Raw genomic sequence first — 17773 nt, 5'->3', positions numbered from 1 at the left:
TTTATTATTGCTTGTAAGCCGCTCTGAGCCCGGCCTTGGCTGGGTATAAATAAAAAATTATTATTATTATTATTATTATTATTATTATTGGCCACAGGAGGGCACTGTTTATTTCCCTATCTATGTCTATTCCAGTACTGGCCACAGGAGGGCACTGTTTATTTCCCTATCTATGTCTATTCCAGTACTGGCCACACGAGGGCACTGTTTATTTCCCTATCTATGTCTATTCCAGTCCTGGCCACACGAGGGCGCTGTTTATTTCCCTATCTATGTCTATTCCAGTCCTGGCCACACGAGGGCACTGTTTATTTTCCTATCTATATCCATTCCAGTCCTGGCCACACGAGGGCACTGTTTATTTTCCTATCCATGTCTATTCCAGTCCTGGCCACACGAGGGCGCTGTTTATTTCCCTATCTATGTCTATTCCAGTATTGTTGTGTTTTATTTTTGTTTTTAAGTTTGTAATCATTCATCTTGTTTTTATTATTGCTTGTAAGCCGCTCTGAGCCCGGCCTTGGCTGGGTATAAATAAAAAATTATTATTATTATTATTATTATTATTATTATTATTATTATTGGCCACAGGAGGGCACTGTTTATTTCCCTATCTATGTCTATTCCAGTACTGGCCACACGAGGGCACTGTTTATTTCCCTATCTATGTCTATTCCAATACTGGCCACACGAGGGCACTGTTTATTTTCCTATTGAGGTCTATTCCAGTCCTGGCCACACGAGGGCACTGTTTATTTTCCTATTGAGGTCTATTCCAGTCCTGGCCACACGAGGGCACTGTTTATTTTCCTATCTATGTCTATTCCAGTCCTGGCCACACGAGGGCACTGTTTATTTTCCTATCTATGTCTATTCCAGTCCTGGCCACACGAGGACACTATTTTCCTATCTATGTCTATTCCAGTCCTGGCCACACGAGGGCACTGTTTATTTTCCTATCCATGTCTATTCCAGTCCTGGCCACACGAGGGCGCTGTTTATTTCCCTATCTATGTCTATTCCAGTATTGTTGTGTTTTATTTTTGTTTTTAAATTTGTAATCATTCATCTTGTTTTTATTATTGCTTGTAAGCCGCTCTGAGCCCGGCCTTGGCTGGGTATAAATAAAAAATTATTATTATTATTATTATTATTATTATTATTATTATTATTATTGGCCACAGGAGGGCACTGTTTATTTCCCTATCTATGTCTATTCCAGTACTGGCCACACGAGGGCACTGTTTATTTTCCTATCCATGTCTATTCCAGTCCTGGCCACACGAGGGCACTGTTTATTTTCCTATTGAGGTCTATTCCAGTCCTGGCCACACGAGGGCACTGTTTATTTTCCTATCTATGTCTATTCCAGTCCTGGCCACACGAGGGCACTGTTTATTTTCCTATCTATGTCTATTCCAGTCCTGGCCACACGAGGGCACTGTTTATTTTCCTATCCATGTCTATTCCAGTCCTGGCCACACGAGGGCACTGTTTATATTCCTATCTATATCCATTCCAGTCCTGGCCACACGAGGGCGCTGTTTATTTTCCTATCTATGTCTATTCCAGTCCTGGCCACACGAGGGCACTGTTTATTTCCCTATCTATGTCTATTCCAGTATTGTTGTGTTTTATTTTTGTTTTTAAGTTTGTAATCATTCATCTTGTTTTTATTATTGCTTGTAAGCCGCTCTGAGCCCGGCCTTGGCTGGGTATAAATAAAAAATTATTATTATTATTATTATTATTATTATTATTATTATTATTGGCCACAGGAGGGCACTGTTTATTTCCCTATCTATGTCTATTCCAGTACTGGCCACACGAGGGCACTGTTTATTTCCCTATCTATGTCTATTCCAATACTGGCCACACGAGGGCACTGTTTATTTTCCTATCCATGTCTATTCCAGTCCTGGCCACACGAGGGCACTGTTTATTTTCCTATTGAGGTCTATTCCAGTACTGGCCACACGAGGGCACTGTTTATTTTCCTATTGAGGTCTATTCCAGTCCTGGCCACACGAGGGCACTGTTTATTTTCCTATTGAGGTCTATTCCAGTACTGGCCACACGAGGGCACTGTTTATTTTCCTATTGAGGTCTATTCCAGTAATGGCCACACGAGGGCACTGTTTATTTACCTATCTATATCCATTCCAGTACTGGCCACACGAGGGCACTGTTTATTTCCCTATCTATATCCATTCCAGTCCTGGCCACACGAGGGCACTGTTTATTTTCCTATTGAGGTCTATTCCAGTATTGGCCACACGAGGGCACTGTTTATTTTCCTATTGAGGTCTATTCCAGTAATGGCCACACGAGGGCACTGTTTATTTCCCTATCTATGTCTATTCCAGTACTGGCCACACGAGGGCACTGTTTATTTCCCTATCTATGTCTATTCCAGTACTGGCCACACGAGGGCACTGTTTATTTCCCTATCTATGTCTATTCCAGTACTGGCCACACGAGGGCACTGTTTATTTTCCTATTGAGGTCTATTCCAGTACTGGCCACACGAGGGCACTGTTTATTTTCCTATTGAGGTCTATTCCAGTACTGGCCACACGAGGGCACTGTTTATTTCCCTATCTATATCTATTCCAGTACTGGCCACACGAGGGCACTGTTTATTTTCCTATCTATGTCTATTCCAATACTGGCCACACGAGGGCACTGTTTATTTCCCTATCTATATCTATTCCAGTACTGGCCACACAAGGGCACTGTTTATTTTCCTAACTATTTCTATACCAGTACTGGCCACACGAGGGCACTGTTTATTTTCCTATCTATATCTATTCCAGTCCTGGCCACACGACGGCGCTGTTTATTTTCCTATCTATGTCTATTCCAGTACTGGCCACACGAGGGCACTGTTTATTTTCCTATCTATGTCTATTCCAATACTGGACACACGAGGGCACTGTTTATTTTCCTATCTATGTCTATACCAGTACTGGCCACACGAGGGCACTGTTTATTTTCCTATCTATGTCTATTCCAATACTGGCCACACGAGGGCACTGTTTATTTTCCTATCTATGTCTATACCAGTACTGGCCACAAGAGGGCACTGTTTATTTTCCTATCTATGTCTATTCCAATACTGGCCACACCAGGGCACTGTTTATTTCCCTATCTATGTCTATTCCAGTCCTGGCCACACGAGGGCACTGTTTATTTTCCTATTGAGGTCTATTCCAGTACTGGCCACACGAGGGCACTGTTTATTTTCCTATTGAGGTCTATTCCAGTACTGGCCACACGAGGGCACTGTTTATTTCCCTATCTATGTCTATTCCAGTCCTGGCCACACGACGGCGCTGTTTATTTTCCTATCTATGTCTATTCCAGTCCTGGCCACACGAGGGCACTGTTTATTTTCCTATCTATGTCTATTCCAGTCCTGGCCACACGAGGGCACTGTTTATTTTCCTATTCATGTCTATTCCAGTCCTGGCCACACGAGGGCACTGTTTATTTTCCTATCTATGTCTATACCAGTACTGGCCACACGAGGGCACTGTTTATTTTCCTTTCTATGTCTATTCCAGTAATGGCCACACGAGGGCACTGTTTATTTTCCTATTGAGGTCTATTCCAGTCCTGGCCACACGAGGGCGCTGTTTATTTCCCTATCTATGTCTATTCCAGTCCTGGCCACACGAGGGCACTGTTTATTTTCCTATTGAGCTCCATTCCAGTCCTGGCCACAGGAGGGCACTGTTTATTTTCCTATCTATGTCTATTCCAGTCCTGGCCACACGAGGGCACTGTTTATTTTCCTATTGAGCTCTATTCCAGTCCAGGCCACACGAGGGAACTGTTTATTTTCCTATCTATGTCTATTCCAGTCCTGGCCACACGAGGGCACTGTTTATTTTCCTATCTATGTCTATTCCAGTCCTGGCCACACGAGGGCACTGTTTATTTTCCTATCTATGTCTATTCCAGTCCTGGCCACACGAGGGCACTGTTTATTTTCCTATCCATGTCTATTCCAGTCCTGGCCACACGAGGGCACTGTTTATTTTCCTCTCCATGTCTATTCCAGTCCTGGCCACACGAGGGCACTGTTTATTTTCCTCTCCATGTCTATTCCAGTCCTGGCCACACGAGGGCACTGTTTATTTTCCTATCCATGTCTATTCCAGTATTGTTGTGTTTTATTTTTGTTTTTAAGTTTGTAATCATTCTGTCAGAGCCACCCGAGGTCCCAGCTCACAAGAGACCAAAGTCCAGTCCGGGTTATATACAAAAGCTTTTATTGAAGAACATTCTTGGTTTTACATCCGAGCTCCGTGGCTCTACGTCTGTTACCCTTAGACTGCTGAAGTCCCCTCTGAGTCAGTCCCGCCTCTACACCAGTTTAAGAGGCTTGTGCTGGTCCACCTCTTCCTCTCCTTTCTTTTCCGCAGGGTCTTTCTGCTCCCCTGTGTTCTCTCCCTCCGGGACTCCCCAGAGGCTGAATCCTCTGACGCCTGCTCCGCCCTCCTTCGCGCTTTGGGACCAGGCTCCTCCTCAGGGCTCTCCTCACTTCCGCGCGCCTCCACATTTGAACTTGGCGCGCGTACGTTGCTTCTGACCTTCCTTTTGACAGTTACGCTGCTCTCGGTGCTACTCTCCGCCCCTTCCGGCAGGACGTCTTGCGCTGATCTCCTTCCCCCCTCTGCTCCCTGTTCTGCTGCTTCTGACACACTGGTAACTCCACCCCCTTCACTCCGTTCCGGCGGAGAAGCCGGTCCCGACTTCCAACTCCCACTGGGAGTTCCCCCTTCGTTCCCCTGCTCCTGACTGCTTCCCCCTCTAGCTCCCCTTGGCCTGACCAGGGGGGCTCCTCTTTGGGAGTCCTCCGATTCACTGGACGGACTCATGGACAACCTCGGGTCATTGTCATCCTCTTCCTCGTCGTCCTGGGATCCTTCCCCCTCGCTCTCTGTCTCCTCCCCCACCTGCGCCTCTCTTCCTGAACCCCTGACACATTCATCTTGTTTTTATTATTGCTTGTAAGCCGCTCTGAGCCCGGCCTTGGCTGGGTATAAATAAAAAATTATTATTATTATTATTATTATTATTAGCCACAGGAGGGCACTGTTTATTTTCCTATCCATGTCTATTCCAGTCCTGGCCACACGAGGGCGCTGTTTATTTTCCTATCCATGTCTATTCCAGTCCTGGCCACACGAGGGCGCTGTTTATTTCCCTATCTCTGTCTATTCCAGTCCTGGCCACACGAGGGCACTGTTTATTTTCCTATCGATTTCTTTTCCAGTAATGGCAACAGCCTTAACCGTATAGTATTTTTATTTATTGGAATTGGGTCGGGGAAGCTCCCCTTGGCTACAGCAACACCAGAGTAACTGGCTGTGATGATCATAATAATAATTTATTCTTTATATAAAATAAAGTGCAAATCTCCACTGCTTTCCCCCTCAGGCCACCCTTAATGTATTGGAAACTGGACCTGAACAGTGAATTGTGCAGATGAAGCACTGCTTGAAGCCGTTGTTTTGTAACCAGCTAATTCCTCCAGATCCCAATTCCTCCACTTTTTATTAAATGCAGTTTCCTTGTGGTTCTTTTGTAGATTCCTGCCTTGCGGCGGGTTGGACTGGATGACCCTTGGGGTCCCTTCCAGCTAGATGCATAATAATAATAATAATAATAATAATAATAATAATGCACCATTATATGATTCTTGGGAAAGGGCTTCAGAACGAAGAAACAGGGGGGAAGGTACATTTCTTCCCGCTAGTCGTCTGCTGGCTCCTTTCCCGCTTGATTCTTTCTTCCACTGCAATCTGGGCTGGACATATTCTATGTCTGCTTGGACGGCACCCCTCTTGTCCTTCTTGGGAAAATAATGGACATTCTTGATCTTTCTTAGGTCTGAATTCCTGCTCTGAAAAGGAGGAGTAGGAAGAAACTTTGCCTGATGAAGGGAGAAGAGGAGGTGGAGGAAAAGTCAGCTGCAGACATGAAGGTAAAAGGGGAAAAAATAGAAATAGAAATTGACATCTAACACTAAAGAACATTTTTAAACAACCCCAGTCCTGATATATCACACCGACCCCCCCCCTAACCAGCACAGTACAGTACAGTAAAAATACAGTAAAGTGTTGTTATTTATTTGATTGGGGTAGGGCAAAACCTTCTGGCTTCCCCCATGTTGGTGAGGTCTCCTTTTTTCTTTTCTAAGGGTGACTAACAATTGGTTGAAAACTTAATTTCTTCAGATCAACCAGGTAATTGATTCTTCCACCTATCGATTTATCCACATAATCCAAGCGGAGATTAATTAACATCCCAAATGCTAACTTGCATGTTACATCTTAAGATAAATGTTTTGGAAGAGGCCTAAATTAAAAAAGAGAATTAATTTCCAAGCAAATACTTGAATGCCCAGTGAATTAGAGAGGCAGGGAGCTGACTGGTTTGTCGAATTTGAGAAAGGGGCCAGTCTGTTGGCACGCCGACGGGCAGCTCCACGATCCGGACCTGGTCCTGCGAACGCAAAGCGGGTAGTTCAGGGCCAGGCTGCCTCTGGGGCTGGGGGTGGGACAGGGAGTCCCGGGTGCGAGGGCCTCCCCTCTTGAAAGGCAACCTTGCCGATGCCCTCGAACTGGGGCGCCTCTCTTCATATGCCCGTGTGTCTCTCGAACCCCGGATCCCCCAAGCATTGGACCTCCCCTCCCCTTCACCATCGCTCACCTGGCGGCGCTCCTCGCACCCGCCTCCGGCCGCTTATGCCACGTTGTCCACCGCGATGGCGCCCGTGCCAGACCACTTGCCAGTGCCCGCTTCCAGCACCGCCTGCAAGACGTGGGTTCAAAGCAGCAGCTGCTCCTGCCAGGAAGGAATTTGAATCCGACACCTGCTGAATGTCTCACCCCAGAGGCGTGCCAAAGTGGCAGGGAGTCCCAAAGGGGAATTGGGAGTCTCTTTTTCGAACTGAAAAGCCCCACGTCTTGATAGGGCATCCAGTGGCAGGCAGTCCCAAAGGCCCCAGACTTTCTGAGATGGCTTACCTGGAACTTGCCACCGCTGTCAAGGAGAAGCCACTCCTCCCGCCAGACCAGGCGCTCCCCCTGCGGGCCGGACAGGAGCACCCGGGGGGAAAGGAAGGCAGAGTCAGGTGGGCAGGGGGTTCAGGTGTCGGAGGCTCGGCTAGAATTCCCTTCCCGCAGCAGGGAGTTCCACCGACCCAAGCCAAACCCAACTCACCGCCTTCTCCCCGGAAAGCCATGCGGTAGCGGAAGCAGCCGGCGCCTTTAAGGGTCTTCTTGGCGAGGCGGGCGGCATGGTGCCCGCCGCCCACCTGGATGGAGATAATCAGGAGAGAAGCCCGGTTCCTCGCACCCAGACCCGGCTCAGAGCAAACCGTTCTTGCGACGCTTCCTTCCGATCCCCTTGGCCCACCTCGCAGGGTCGTAAGCCTCCCGCCCCAGACGCATGGGGGTACAGCGTGCGAGACTCACCGTCGGTGCCCGGCCCGGCCCAATCCCAGCTCCGTCAGTCGCCATGGGGCTTCCTCCAGCCGCAGGAGCCGGATTCCAAATCGCATGAGAAGCCAGAGCTGTTGATCCCCTGGCCCTCTTTTGCACCCGGAACCCTTTGGTCACGCGGCGCTACAACTCCCAAGACTTACCTCCAGGTCATCAGGCGCCACAGGACGGCACAGCCCCTCCATCGCCACCTGCGCCCGAGAGAGGGGGGTGCACATGCTGCCCCAAACTCGAACCCGGCACCGTTCCCCCAACCCAACGCCGTGACAATATAAAGAATAGGAAAAGATAATACAAAAATGATAATAAGAAATACTATTTGTTCATTCATATTTGTTCATTGGTCTGTGAACCGCCCTGTATATAAAAATTTCATTCCTCTCATGTGAAAAGTCTCTGGCGACACCACCCCTTCGAGGGCATCCCTCCCTCCGCTGAAATCCCTTGCTAAAGCTGAAGCTGCAGGTTCGAGTTCCGCCCTCTTGCGGGGTGAAAATTCCCTTTGTAAATCTAGGCCCGCCTGCCAGCTGACTGAATAGACTTGCAGCGCTTGCCACCTTGGGAACTCCCTGCCACTGGACACGAAGAAATCCACTCGCCTCTGGAGGTGGGGAAGTCTACTTCTTGGGAACTCCCTGCCACTTGACTCGCAGGCCAGCACCTTCTGGCATCCTGGGCCCTCCCAGCCTCTTGCTCTCCAACCCGCACCATCTGGGGAACTGCCCGCCACTTGCTGATCTGGGAAGAGGCAGGCATTGGACGGTGTCAGCAGAGTTTGGGGGGCAGAGACCAGCCTCGCCGGGGGGAAAGAACCTGTGGGGCAACTGGCTCAGGTCCTGGGTTCGAATTGGAGCCACAGCTCAGCTTGCCCTCGAAATCCAAAGGCTTGCCCCCTGAGACTTGCCCTCAAAGATCCATTGCAGAGAGCAGCTCCCTCCTTTGGAACTCCCCGCCAAGGGATAGTTTGGGGGGGCAGAAACAGGATCAAGGATGGATATTTTACATTTCATTTGAGGTTTTGAGAAATCTTGAGCCATCGAGAAATTCTTGGCAAACTCATAGGAATGGTTTAAGTCATTTGGTCGAGCCAATGTCTATATTTATTATGTATATTTACGTATATATTTATTATGTGTGTGTGTGTGTATATAGATATGTATAATACGTATATATATATTGTCAGAGCTGCCCTAGGTCCCAGCTCACAAAGGACCAACGCCAGTTCCTTGTTATATACAAAAGTCTTTATTGACGTTCAGTTTCGATTTCCAAGCCGCGGCCCGCAGCTCTACGTCTCGAACCCTAGACCGCTGAAGCTCCGTCTGAATCTCCTCCCCCCAGACACCAGTTTAAGACTCTAGCCCTGCTCCACCTCTTCCTCTGCTCTTTCCTCCTCTGGGTCCGCCTGTCCGCTGGGGTCTCGCCCGTTCTGGACTCTTCTGACGCTGAGTCCCCGGAGTCTTCCCCCTGCCTCCGGCGGGCTTTAGGACCTGGTTCCCAATCCGGGTTTCCTGCCGTGCCGCGCGCCTGTACATTCGAACTTGGCGCCCGCGCCCAGCCGGCAACCTTTTTCCTGACCGTTACACTGCTCCTGTCACTGCTTCCCCCTTCGGGGGGGCTAGCTGGACCTGACTTCCCCTCCGTTTCCTCACTCTCTGATAGAGGCGTGGTCAGCCCTGACTCATCTTCTCTCCCTACTGGAGGAGACGCTGGCCCTGATGCATGGGACTCTTCCCCCCCACTACGCTCTGGTGGGGGAGCTGGTCCTGATCTCTCGCTGCTGCTTTGGGAGTCCCCGCTGGCCCCTTGCTTCTGGCGCGTCCCCCCTGGGACCCCCCTTGCCCTGGCCCTCGGTGCCCCCTTCTGGGAGTCTTCTGATTCGCTGGAAAAGCTCATGGAATCTCTCGGGCCACTGTCCTACTCCCCTACGCTGCCCTCCGATTCTTCCCCTTCGCTCTCCATTTCCTCTCTCCCCTGTGCCTCTGCTCCTGAGCCCCTGACATATATATTATCCTATACCCTCCCCTCCTCCCAGGCAGCTTTGAGAAATTTAGGATGGCGAAATCATTACAAAACTAGTAACGATTCTTCAAATTGAAGCATCCTCCTCGTTATCATCATTATTATTATCATTAATAGCACGCATTCCCAGCAAACCCAGACAGGGACTCCCGGCAGCTTATGGATCCAGGCACCCCCAATCTGTGGCCCTCCAGATGATTTGGGACTACAACTCCCATGTTTGCTAGTGATAGCAAACAGCACCAGCGGTCAGGGATGATGGGAATTGTAGTCCAAAACATCTGGAGGGCTGCAGGTTGGGGGTGCCTGGATAAAATGACAGGATATATAATTATATAATATAATAACATAACAACAAGAATCATATTTGTCAGAGCCACCCGAGGTCCCAGCTCACAAGAGACCAAAATCCAGTCCAAGTTATATACAAAAGGTTTTATTGAAGAACATTGTTGTCGTTACATCCAAGCTCCGTGGCTCAGCATCTTTTACTCTTAGATGTTTGAAGTCCCCTCTGAGTCAGTCCCGCCCCTGCACCAGCTTAAGAGGCTTGTACTGCTCCACCTTTTCCTCTCCTTCCTTTTCCGCAGGGTCTTCCTGCCCCCCTGTGCTCCCTCCCTTCGGGACTCCCCCGAGGCTGAGTCTTCTGACGCCTGCTCCCCCCTCCTTCGTGCTTTGGGACCAGGCTCCTCCTCAGGGCTCTCCTCATTTCCGCGCGCCTCCACATTTGAACTTGGCGCGCGTACGTTGCCTCTGACCTTCCTTTCGACCGTTACGCTACTCTCGGTACTACACTCCTCCCCTTCCGGCAGGACGTTCTGCTCCGAACTCCTTCCCCTCTCTGCTCCCTGTTCTGCTCTTTCTGACACACTGGCAACTCCACCCCCTTCACTCCGTTCCGACGGAGAGGCCGGTCCCGATCTCCAACCCCCACTGGGGATTCCCTCTTCGTTCCCCTGCTTCTGACTGCTTCCCTCTCTACTGCCCCTTGGCCTGACCAGGGGGGCTCCCTTTTGGGAATCCTCGGATTCACTTGACGGACTCACTGACAACCTCGGGTCATCGTCGTCCTCTTCCTCGTCACCCTGGGACCCCTCCCCCTCGCTCTCTGTCCCTGAAACCCTGACAATATTATAATATAATATATTATAATATATAATAATGAGGAGAAGCCAGGCCCCTTAGGTACTGTTGGGACTCCTCCCAGAGGAGATTTTTTTTGGGGGGGTCCCTCCGGCCTTCCTTCTCCGCAAGGACCCCCAGAAGCATCTAGTCTGATCCCTGAAATGCAGAGATGCAGAAATCTAGTCTAGCCCCTGCTGCCCTCAACCAACATGGTGCCTCCGCCGCCGCCTCTAACGTCCTTTCTTCCCCCCTCTGGCCCCTTGCCCTCTTTCCTGTATTGATGTCTATTCCAGTACTGGCCACACGAGGGCACTGTTTATTTTCCTATCTATGTCTATTCCAGTAATGGCCACACGAGGGCACTGTTTATTTTCCTATCCATGTCTATTCCAGTCCTGGCCACACAAGGGCACTGTTTATTTTCCTATCTATGTCTATTCCAGTAATGGCCACACGAGGGCACTGTTTATTTTCCTATCTATGTCTATTCCAGTAATGGCCACACGAGGGCACTGTTTATTTTCCTATTCATCTCTATTCCAGTTCTGGCCACACGAGGGCACTGTTTATTTTCCTATCTATGTCTATTCCAGTCCTGGCCACACGAGGGCACTGTTTATTTTCCTATCTATGTCTATTCCAGTTCTGGCCACACGAGGGCACTGTTTATTTTCCTATTGAGGTCTATTCCAGTCCTGGCCACACGAGGGCACTGTTTATTTTCCTATTGAGGTCTATTCCAGTTCTGGCCACACGAGGGCACTGTTTATTTTCCTATTGAACTCTATTCCAGTCCTGGACACAGGAGGGCACTGTTTATTTTCCTATCTATGTCTATTCCAGTCCTGGCCACACGAGGGCACTGTTTATTTTCCTATTGAGCTCTATTCCAGTCCTGGCCACACGAGGGCGCTGTTTATTTCCCTATCTATGTCTATTCCAGTACTGGCCACACGAGGGCACTGTTTATTTTCCTATCTATGTCTATTCCAGTCCTAGCCACACGAGGGCACTGTTTATCTTCCTATCTATGTCTATTCCAGTACTGGCCACACGAGGGCGCTGTTTATTTTCCTATTGAGGTCTATTCCAGTCCTGGCCACACGAGGGCGCTGTTTATTTTCCTATCCATGTCTATTCCAGTCCTGGCCACACGAGGGCACTGTTTATTTTCCTATCCATGTCTATTCCAGTCCTGGCCACACGAGGGCGCTGTTTATTTTCCTATCCATGTCTATTCCAGTCCTGGCCACACGAGGGCACTGTTTATTTTCCTATCGATTTCTTTTCCAGTAATGGCAACAGCCTTAACCGTATAGTATTTTTATTTATTGGAATTGGGTCGGGGAAGCTCCCCTTGGCTACAGCAACACCAGAGTAACTGGCTGTGATGATCATAATAATAATTAATTTATTATTTATATAAAATAAAGTGCAGATCTCCACTGCTTTCCCCCTCAGGCCACCCTTAATGTATTGGAAACTGGACCTGAACAGTGAATTGTGCAGATGAAGCACTGCTTGAAGCCGTTGTTTTGTAACCAGCTAATTCCTCCAGATCCCAATTCCTCCACTTTTTATTAAATGCAGTTTCCTTGTGGTTCTTTTGTAGATTCCTGCCTTGCGGCGGGTTGGACTGGATGACCCTTGGGGTCCCTTCCAGCTAGATGCATAATAATAATAATAATAATAATAATAATAATAATAATGCACCATTATATGATTCTTTGGAAAGGGCTTCAGAACGAAGAAACAGGGGGGAAAGCCCCTTTCTTCCCGCTAGTCGTCTGCTGGCTCCTTTCCCGCTTGATTCTTTCTTCCACTGCAATCTGGGCTGGACATATTCTATGTCTGCTTGGACAGGGACCCCTCTTGTCCTTCTTGGGAAAATAGTGGACATTCTTGATATTTCTTAGGTCTGAATTCCTGCTCTGAAAAGGAGGAGGAGGAAGAAACTTCGCCGGAAGAAGGGAGAAGAGGAGGTGAAGGAAAAGTCAGCTGCAGGCATGAAGGTAAAAGGGGAAAAATAGAAATATACACATAACACTTAAAAACATTTTGAAGCAACCCCAGTCCTGATACATCACACCGACCCCCCCTAACCAGCACAGGAAAAATACAGGAAAGTGTTTTTATTTCTTTGATTGGCTTCCCCCACGTTGGCGAGGTTTGTCTCCTTTTCCTTTTCTTGTTAGGCCATCTAAAGGGGACAAAGCAATGGGTTGGAAACTGAATTGCTTCAGAGGAACCATTGCTTTCAGCAGGTACCATCTTTTTCGCTCCCTACTCGTGTAAGCAGCTCCTCTCCCACTTTCCTGCTTCCAAGCGGAGGGAAGCTGGTGCAGTTGCGAGCGGAGGATCCAGGGCTCCGCTTCCTTCCCTCCTCCGTGGTTGCTTGGAAAGGGTGCAGGGGAGAAAGAGGGCAGGAAAGAGAGGCCGGGCAGGAAGACACAACCCCCCTTGGACCACTGGAAAGTCCACCGCAGCCTCCCCAGATTTCCTCGGAGACGGCCAGGCTCATCTCGATGGCCAGAAGGGCTGGAAACTTGCATGGGCTGTTGATTTCAAGAGGAAAAGCTGCGCCCACGGGAAAGACATCCTCCCAGGTTCCTGGACACAAGCCACGCTTGAGAGTCACACAGGTTCCAGGGGTGGCATTGGCAGCTGGAGGAGCAGCCTGGTGAGAGAGCAGGTCCTGGGTTCAAGCTGCAGATCAGCTCCTTTGTGGGGGCCTCAAACAACCCTTGGGCTGCAAGGGGAATTCCCCCGCCCTTCATTCAGGATGCTGCAGTCTACAGCTGCTGGGGCTGCCTGCCCTTTCCCCTGAGCCGAAAAAGCACCTTCCAGAGGGGGATGGGAGGTGACACAGTCGTCTTCCAGATGTGCAAAGAACCACACTCAACGGGACAGCCAGCCTCACACCCAGATCCGTAGCATAAATGGGAACCTGGGAAGCTGCCTTATAGGGAGTCGGACCCACCACTCCATCTAGCTTAGTAATGCCAACACTGACTGGCAGCACTTTGCCAGAGTTTCAGGCCTGGAGAAGCCGTGGATTGAGCGTGCGGTGTTCTGCAGGCAAAGCCACTGAGGTTACAGCTGTTCCCAGTGGCGTAGCGTGGGGGGTGCAAGGGGTGCCAGCCGCACCGGGCGCAACATTTTTGGGGGCGCACTCGGAGCTCTCTGCCCCTACCTGGTCCTGGTGGCTCACTCTCTCTCTCACAGTGCTGGCTGCGAAGGAAAGGACGAGGCTGCGCGCTCCCCAGCCCAGGCGCCGCCTTCTGCGCGCACACTCGCTTGCAGCTAGAAGCCCTGCAGAAAAGGCCGTCGGGTGCAGGAGCGGCGCCTACGTCGCGCTTCCCGGAGGGGGCGCGTCGCCCGGCATTGGCGCGCGTTTGGGCGGGCTGCGGAGGGCGCGAGCGCTGCGTGCGCCCCAGGAGACCGGCGAGGGCGGGAAAGCGGGCGGCTCGCTCCTCCCGCGCGCCGAAGGGGCTTTTTTGGCGGTTCCCCCGCTGCTGCTACGAAGTCCTAAGCAACGAGAAGGAAAGCGCCTCATGAGCATAGCACTGGAGGGTGAGTCTCAACTTTTCTGGACGAGCACTCAATGTGTTGCAGATATTAAGCATAAGAAACGCTCCTCATTGTCCACACCCATAAAAATATTCATTTATTTTTTTATAAATATTTTATTAAATTTTCAAATACATAATACAAGATCCCTACACCAAAAAGCCAGAACCAAAATACCAAAGAGCCATATAGAAAGAAAGAAATAAAAAAGAAAAAAAGAAAAAAGAGAAAAATATAACCAACCATTCAGTACAACTTTTCTTATATAACTGATTGGACTTCCTCACATCTCCTTACCCTGCATTATTTATAATAAGAATGTCAGCAAATTATTACCTTGTTTCATACCTTATTTTGTACTTTCCAAATATTATACTTCTAAATTTAAAACAATTTTTATCAATTGCTCAAGTGTTGCTCGGATATCTTTTTATGCTGACAGACCTATGCAGTTGTCCAAACTTTCTTGATCAGCCAGTCATTTTAATTATTATTTTAATTTTTTGTAGTCTATGTTTTTATTGTATATACTGTAATATGCTGCCTTGATATTTTATTTAAGTTGGCGGCAAGCAAATATTATAATGAATAAATATGACATTGCATGAAATAAAGCAACTTAAAACAATATGGTAGAAAATAATATATGTATGGTTTAATAATAAGAGTAAATCATTAGTTTAAAAAGGGCAATTGCATTAACAAAGCAATCAAAGTCACTAACATTGTTAAAACAGTCTCCAAAAGCCCTCACCCCATCTAGTTGTGAAATAGAAGTTATAAATTCACAAACATATCCGCAGGTTGGAATAAAGTTCACAGTTACCAGGCTGGGGCAATACGTATTATGCTCTTTGCCTAAGCAGAGCAGAACGGACTAGCCAGCAGGTTGCAGGAAGGAGTGTGAGGAGACAGAAAATTATTCTCTATACACTCTATATTGATCAGGAACTGAACCAGGAGATGGACTTTCCCATCTTTAGCATTAATGCCATTCTTAATGTGGCCCCAAGACTATGAATTGCCAAAATCAAGCGGGAATGAGACTAATGTAACAGGGACCCTTGCTTGATCACAAGGCAACTGTGACACACAGCAGCGCTGATTTTCCAAAACATGCCATGGTTTCTCCTTTGTTTTGGTTTCATGGCTGTTGCTTCTTCAGGTAGATAAGATCTCATAATGCTGACAACCTTGGGTTACCTTCCAATCATATCATCCTGAAGGATGCCAAGGTCTCACGTAACCAGCAGCGAAGTTGACTAAGCGGCACAAAAGTGACAGAGAGATACACATGCCATCTATTTCATGGCTGCTGTACTGTGTGCTTGAAGTTCGCTGTAGTTTCAGATTCTAGAGGCCTAGCAAGGTCCATTTTAACAACTTTCAACTGCATATGTTTAGGACCCAGCTGTAACAAGATACATAGTGAGCTTCCTGACCTTTTGGCATAGTGTGCATGCTCGTCTTTCTAATTACTCCTTGCTGAACATCTGCCCAGGAATGCTGTTGAGTCTTGAATAATTTTCCATCACCTCTCTGCACCACTCATATTTCACCTGTTCTCTGCTGTGTTGTGCCCCTAGCTGTACAGATGGAATTGGACTGAATTAGGGAAGTCCCAGGACATAACATGATCCTGGGTGATCATACCATCAAACAGTGTCATTCATTTAATTTTTGCAAAAATGCTTTTATGGCACGTTCATTTTGAGGCAATTAAAATTTAGTTTTCGATCACCCACTGTGGTGGATGACCCTTGCAGTGGCGTAGCGTGGGGGTGCAGGGGGGCCGGCCGCACTGGGCGCCACATCTGGGGGTTAGGGGGCGCAAATTGCTTGCCTTGCCCCGGGTGCTGACAACCCACGCTACGCCACTGGCTGTTCCCTTTAAAAACAAACGAAGATGGTAGTCCCATCTGCCTCTTCTCCAACGTAAATCAGAGCCAGGGCACACGATATCCGTTTGGGGCATCTGAAAGTATGAAAATGGGCTTATAGATCTTGAGTTTCTGACACTGCTCAACCGCATACTCAGTCAAATGTGGGGGCCAAACAAATGAACTTTGTGGTTAACCCAGAAGCCTGTCTCTTTCTCTAGAACGCGCCTGATGGGCGTTTGCGCTACCTTCCTTGGTTCTCCCGGCCTGATGCGTTTTGGCGCTTGGCTGGTCCTGGAGGATTGCAGTTGCTCTGGCCATTTCTCCGGCTCATCCTCGAAACAGCTTGGAGGGATCTCCTGTAAGTCCCACTTCCTCTGGCAGTAGTAATGACCACACGGGGTCACTCTTTATTTTCCTATCCATGTCTATTCCAGTACTGGCCACACGAGGGCACTGTTTATTTCCCTATCTATGTCTATTCCAGTAATGGCCACACGAGGGCACTGTTTATTTCCCTATCTATGTCTATTCCAGTACTGGCCACACGAGGGCACTGTTTATTTTCCTATCTATGTCTATTCCAGTCCTGGCCACCCGAGGGCACTGTTTATTTTCCTATCTATGTCTATTCCAGTCCTGGCCACACGAGGGCACTGTTTATTTTCCTATCTATGTCTATTCCAGTCCTGGCCACCCGAGGGCACTGTTTATTTTCCTATCTATGTCTATTCCAGTCCTGGCCACCCGAGGGCACTGTTTATTTTCCTATCTATGTCTATTCCAGTCCTGGCCACCCGAGGGCACTGTTTATTTTCCTATCTATGTCTATTCCAGTCCTGGCCACCCGAGGTCACTGTTTATTTTCCTATCTATGTCTATTCCAGTCCTGGCCACCCGAGGGCACTGTTTATTTCCCTATCTATGTCTATTCCAGTCCTGGCCACACGAGGGCGCTGTTTATTTTCCTATCCATGTCTATTCCAGTCCTGGCCACACGAGGGCACTGTTTATTTTCCTATTGAGCTCTATTCCAGTACTGGCCACACGAGGGCGCTGTTTATTTTCCTATCTATGTCTATTCCAGTACTGGCCACACGAGGGCGCTGTTTATTTTCCTATCTATGTCTATTCCAGTACTGGCCACACGAGGGCGCTGTTTATTTTCCTATCTATGTCTATTCCAGTCCTGGCCACACGAGGGCACTGTTTATTTTCCTATCTATGTCTATTCCAGTCCTGGCCACACGAGGGCACTGTTTATTTTCCTATCTATGTCTATTCCAGTCCTGGCCACACGAGGGCACTGTTTATTTTCCTATTGAGGTCTATTCCAGTCCTGGCCACACGAGGGCACTGTTTATTTTCCTATCTATGTCTATTCCAGTCCTGGCCACACGAGGGCGCTGTTTATTTTCCTATCTATGTCTATTCCAGTCCTTGGCCACACGAGGGCACTGTTTATTTTCCTATTGAGGTCTATTCCAGTACTGGCCACACGAGGGCACTGTTTATTTTCCTATTGAGGTCTATTCCAGTCCTGGCCACACGAGGGCACTGTTTATTTTCCTATCTATGTCTATTCCAGTCCTGGCCACACGAGGGCGCTGTTTATTTTCCTATCTATGTCTATTCCAGTCCTTGGCCACACGAGGGCGC

General features: G+C 48.5%; 1 protein-coding gene and 1 long non-coding RNA gene across 4 annotated transcripts in view; one reads left to right on the top strand and one right to left on the bottom strand.

Moving 5' to 3' along the window:
• The window catches only part of LOC310836181 (14 kDa phosphohistidine phosphatase-like), a 48461-nt gene extending 31986 nt beyond the window's left edge, over positions 1-16475 (top strand). The window contains exons 2-3 of one of the 2 annotated variants that reach the window (XM_083721085.1): positions 12581-12676; positions 16336-16475. In XM_083721085.1, the coding sequence (XP_083577211.1) occupies positions 12581-12676; positions 16336-16346 (107 nt within the window). In that variant the 3' untranslated portion in view covers positions 16347-16475. Of the gene's footprint in view, positions 1-5904; positions 5996-12580; positions 12677-16335 lie in introns of those variants that run through there. The other variant, XR_014559903.1, reaches the window with a different exon arrangement.
• LOC310836182 lies at positions 6465-7954 on the bottom strand. Of its 2 annotated transcripts, none has more exons than XR_014559904.1 (3): positions 7237-7954; positions 7041-7100; positions 6465-6858 (listed from the first exon to the last, which is right to left on the bottom strand). It is a non-coding gene; the product is annotated as an uncharacterized lncRNA (long non-coding RNA). The 2 variants fall into 2 exon arrangements; XR_014559905.1 differs by having other exon boundaries at positions 6465-6825.
• Positions 16476-17773: the final 1298 nt, after the last annotated feature.

This window comes from Podarcis gaigeae (assembly GCF_964106915.1).
Source record: "Podarcis gaigeae genome assembly, chromosome: Z".
Lineage (NCBI taxonomy): Eukaryota > Metazoa > Chordata > Lepidosauria > Squamata > Lacertidae > Podarcis > Podarcis gaigeae.
This window is presented reverse-complemented; position numbering and strand designations above follow the sequence as displayed.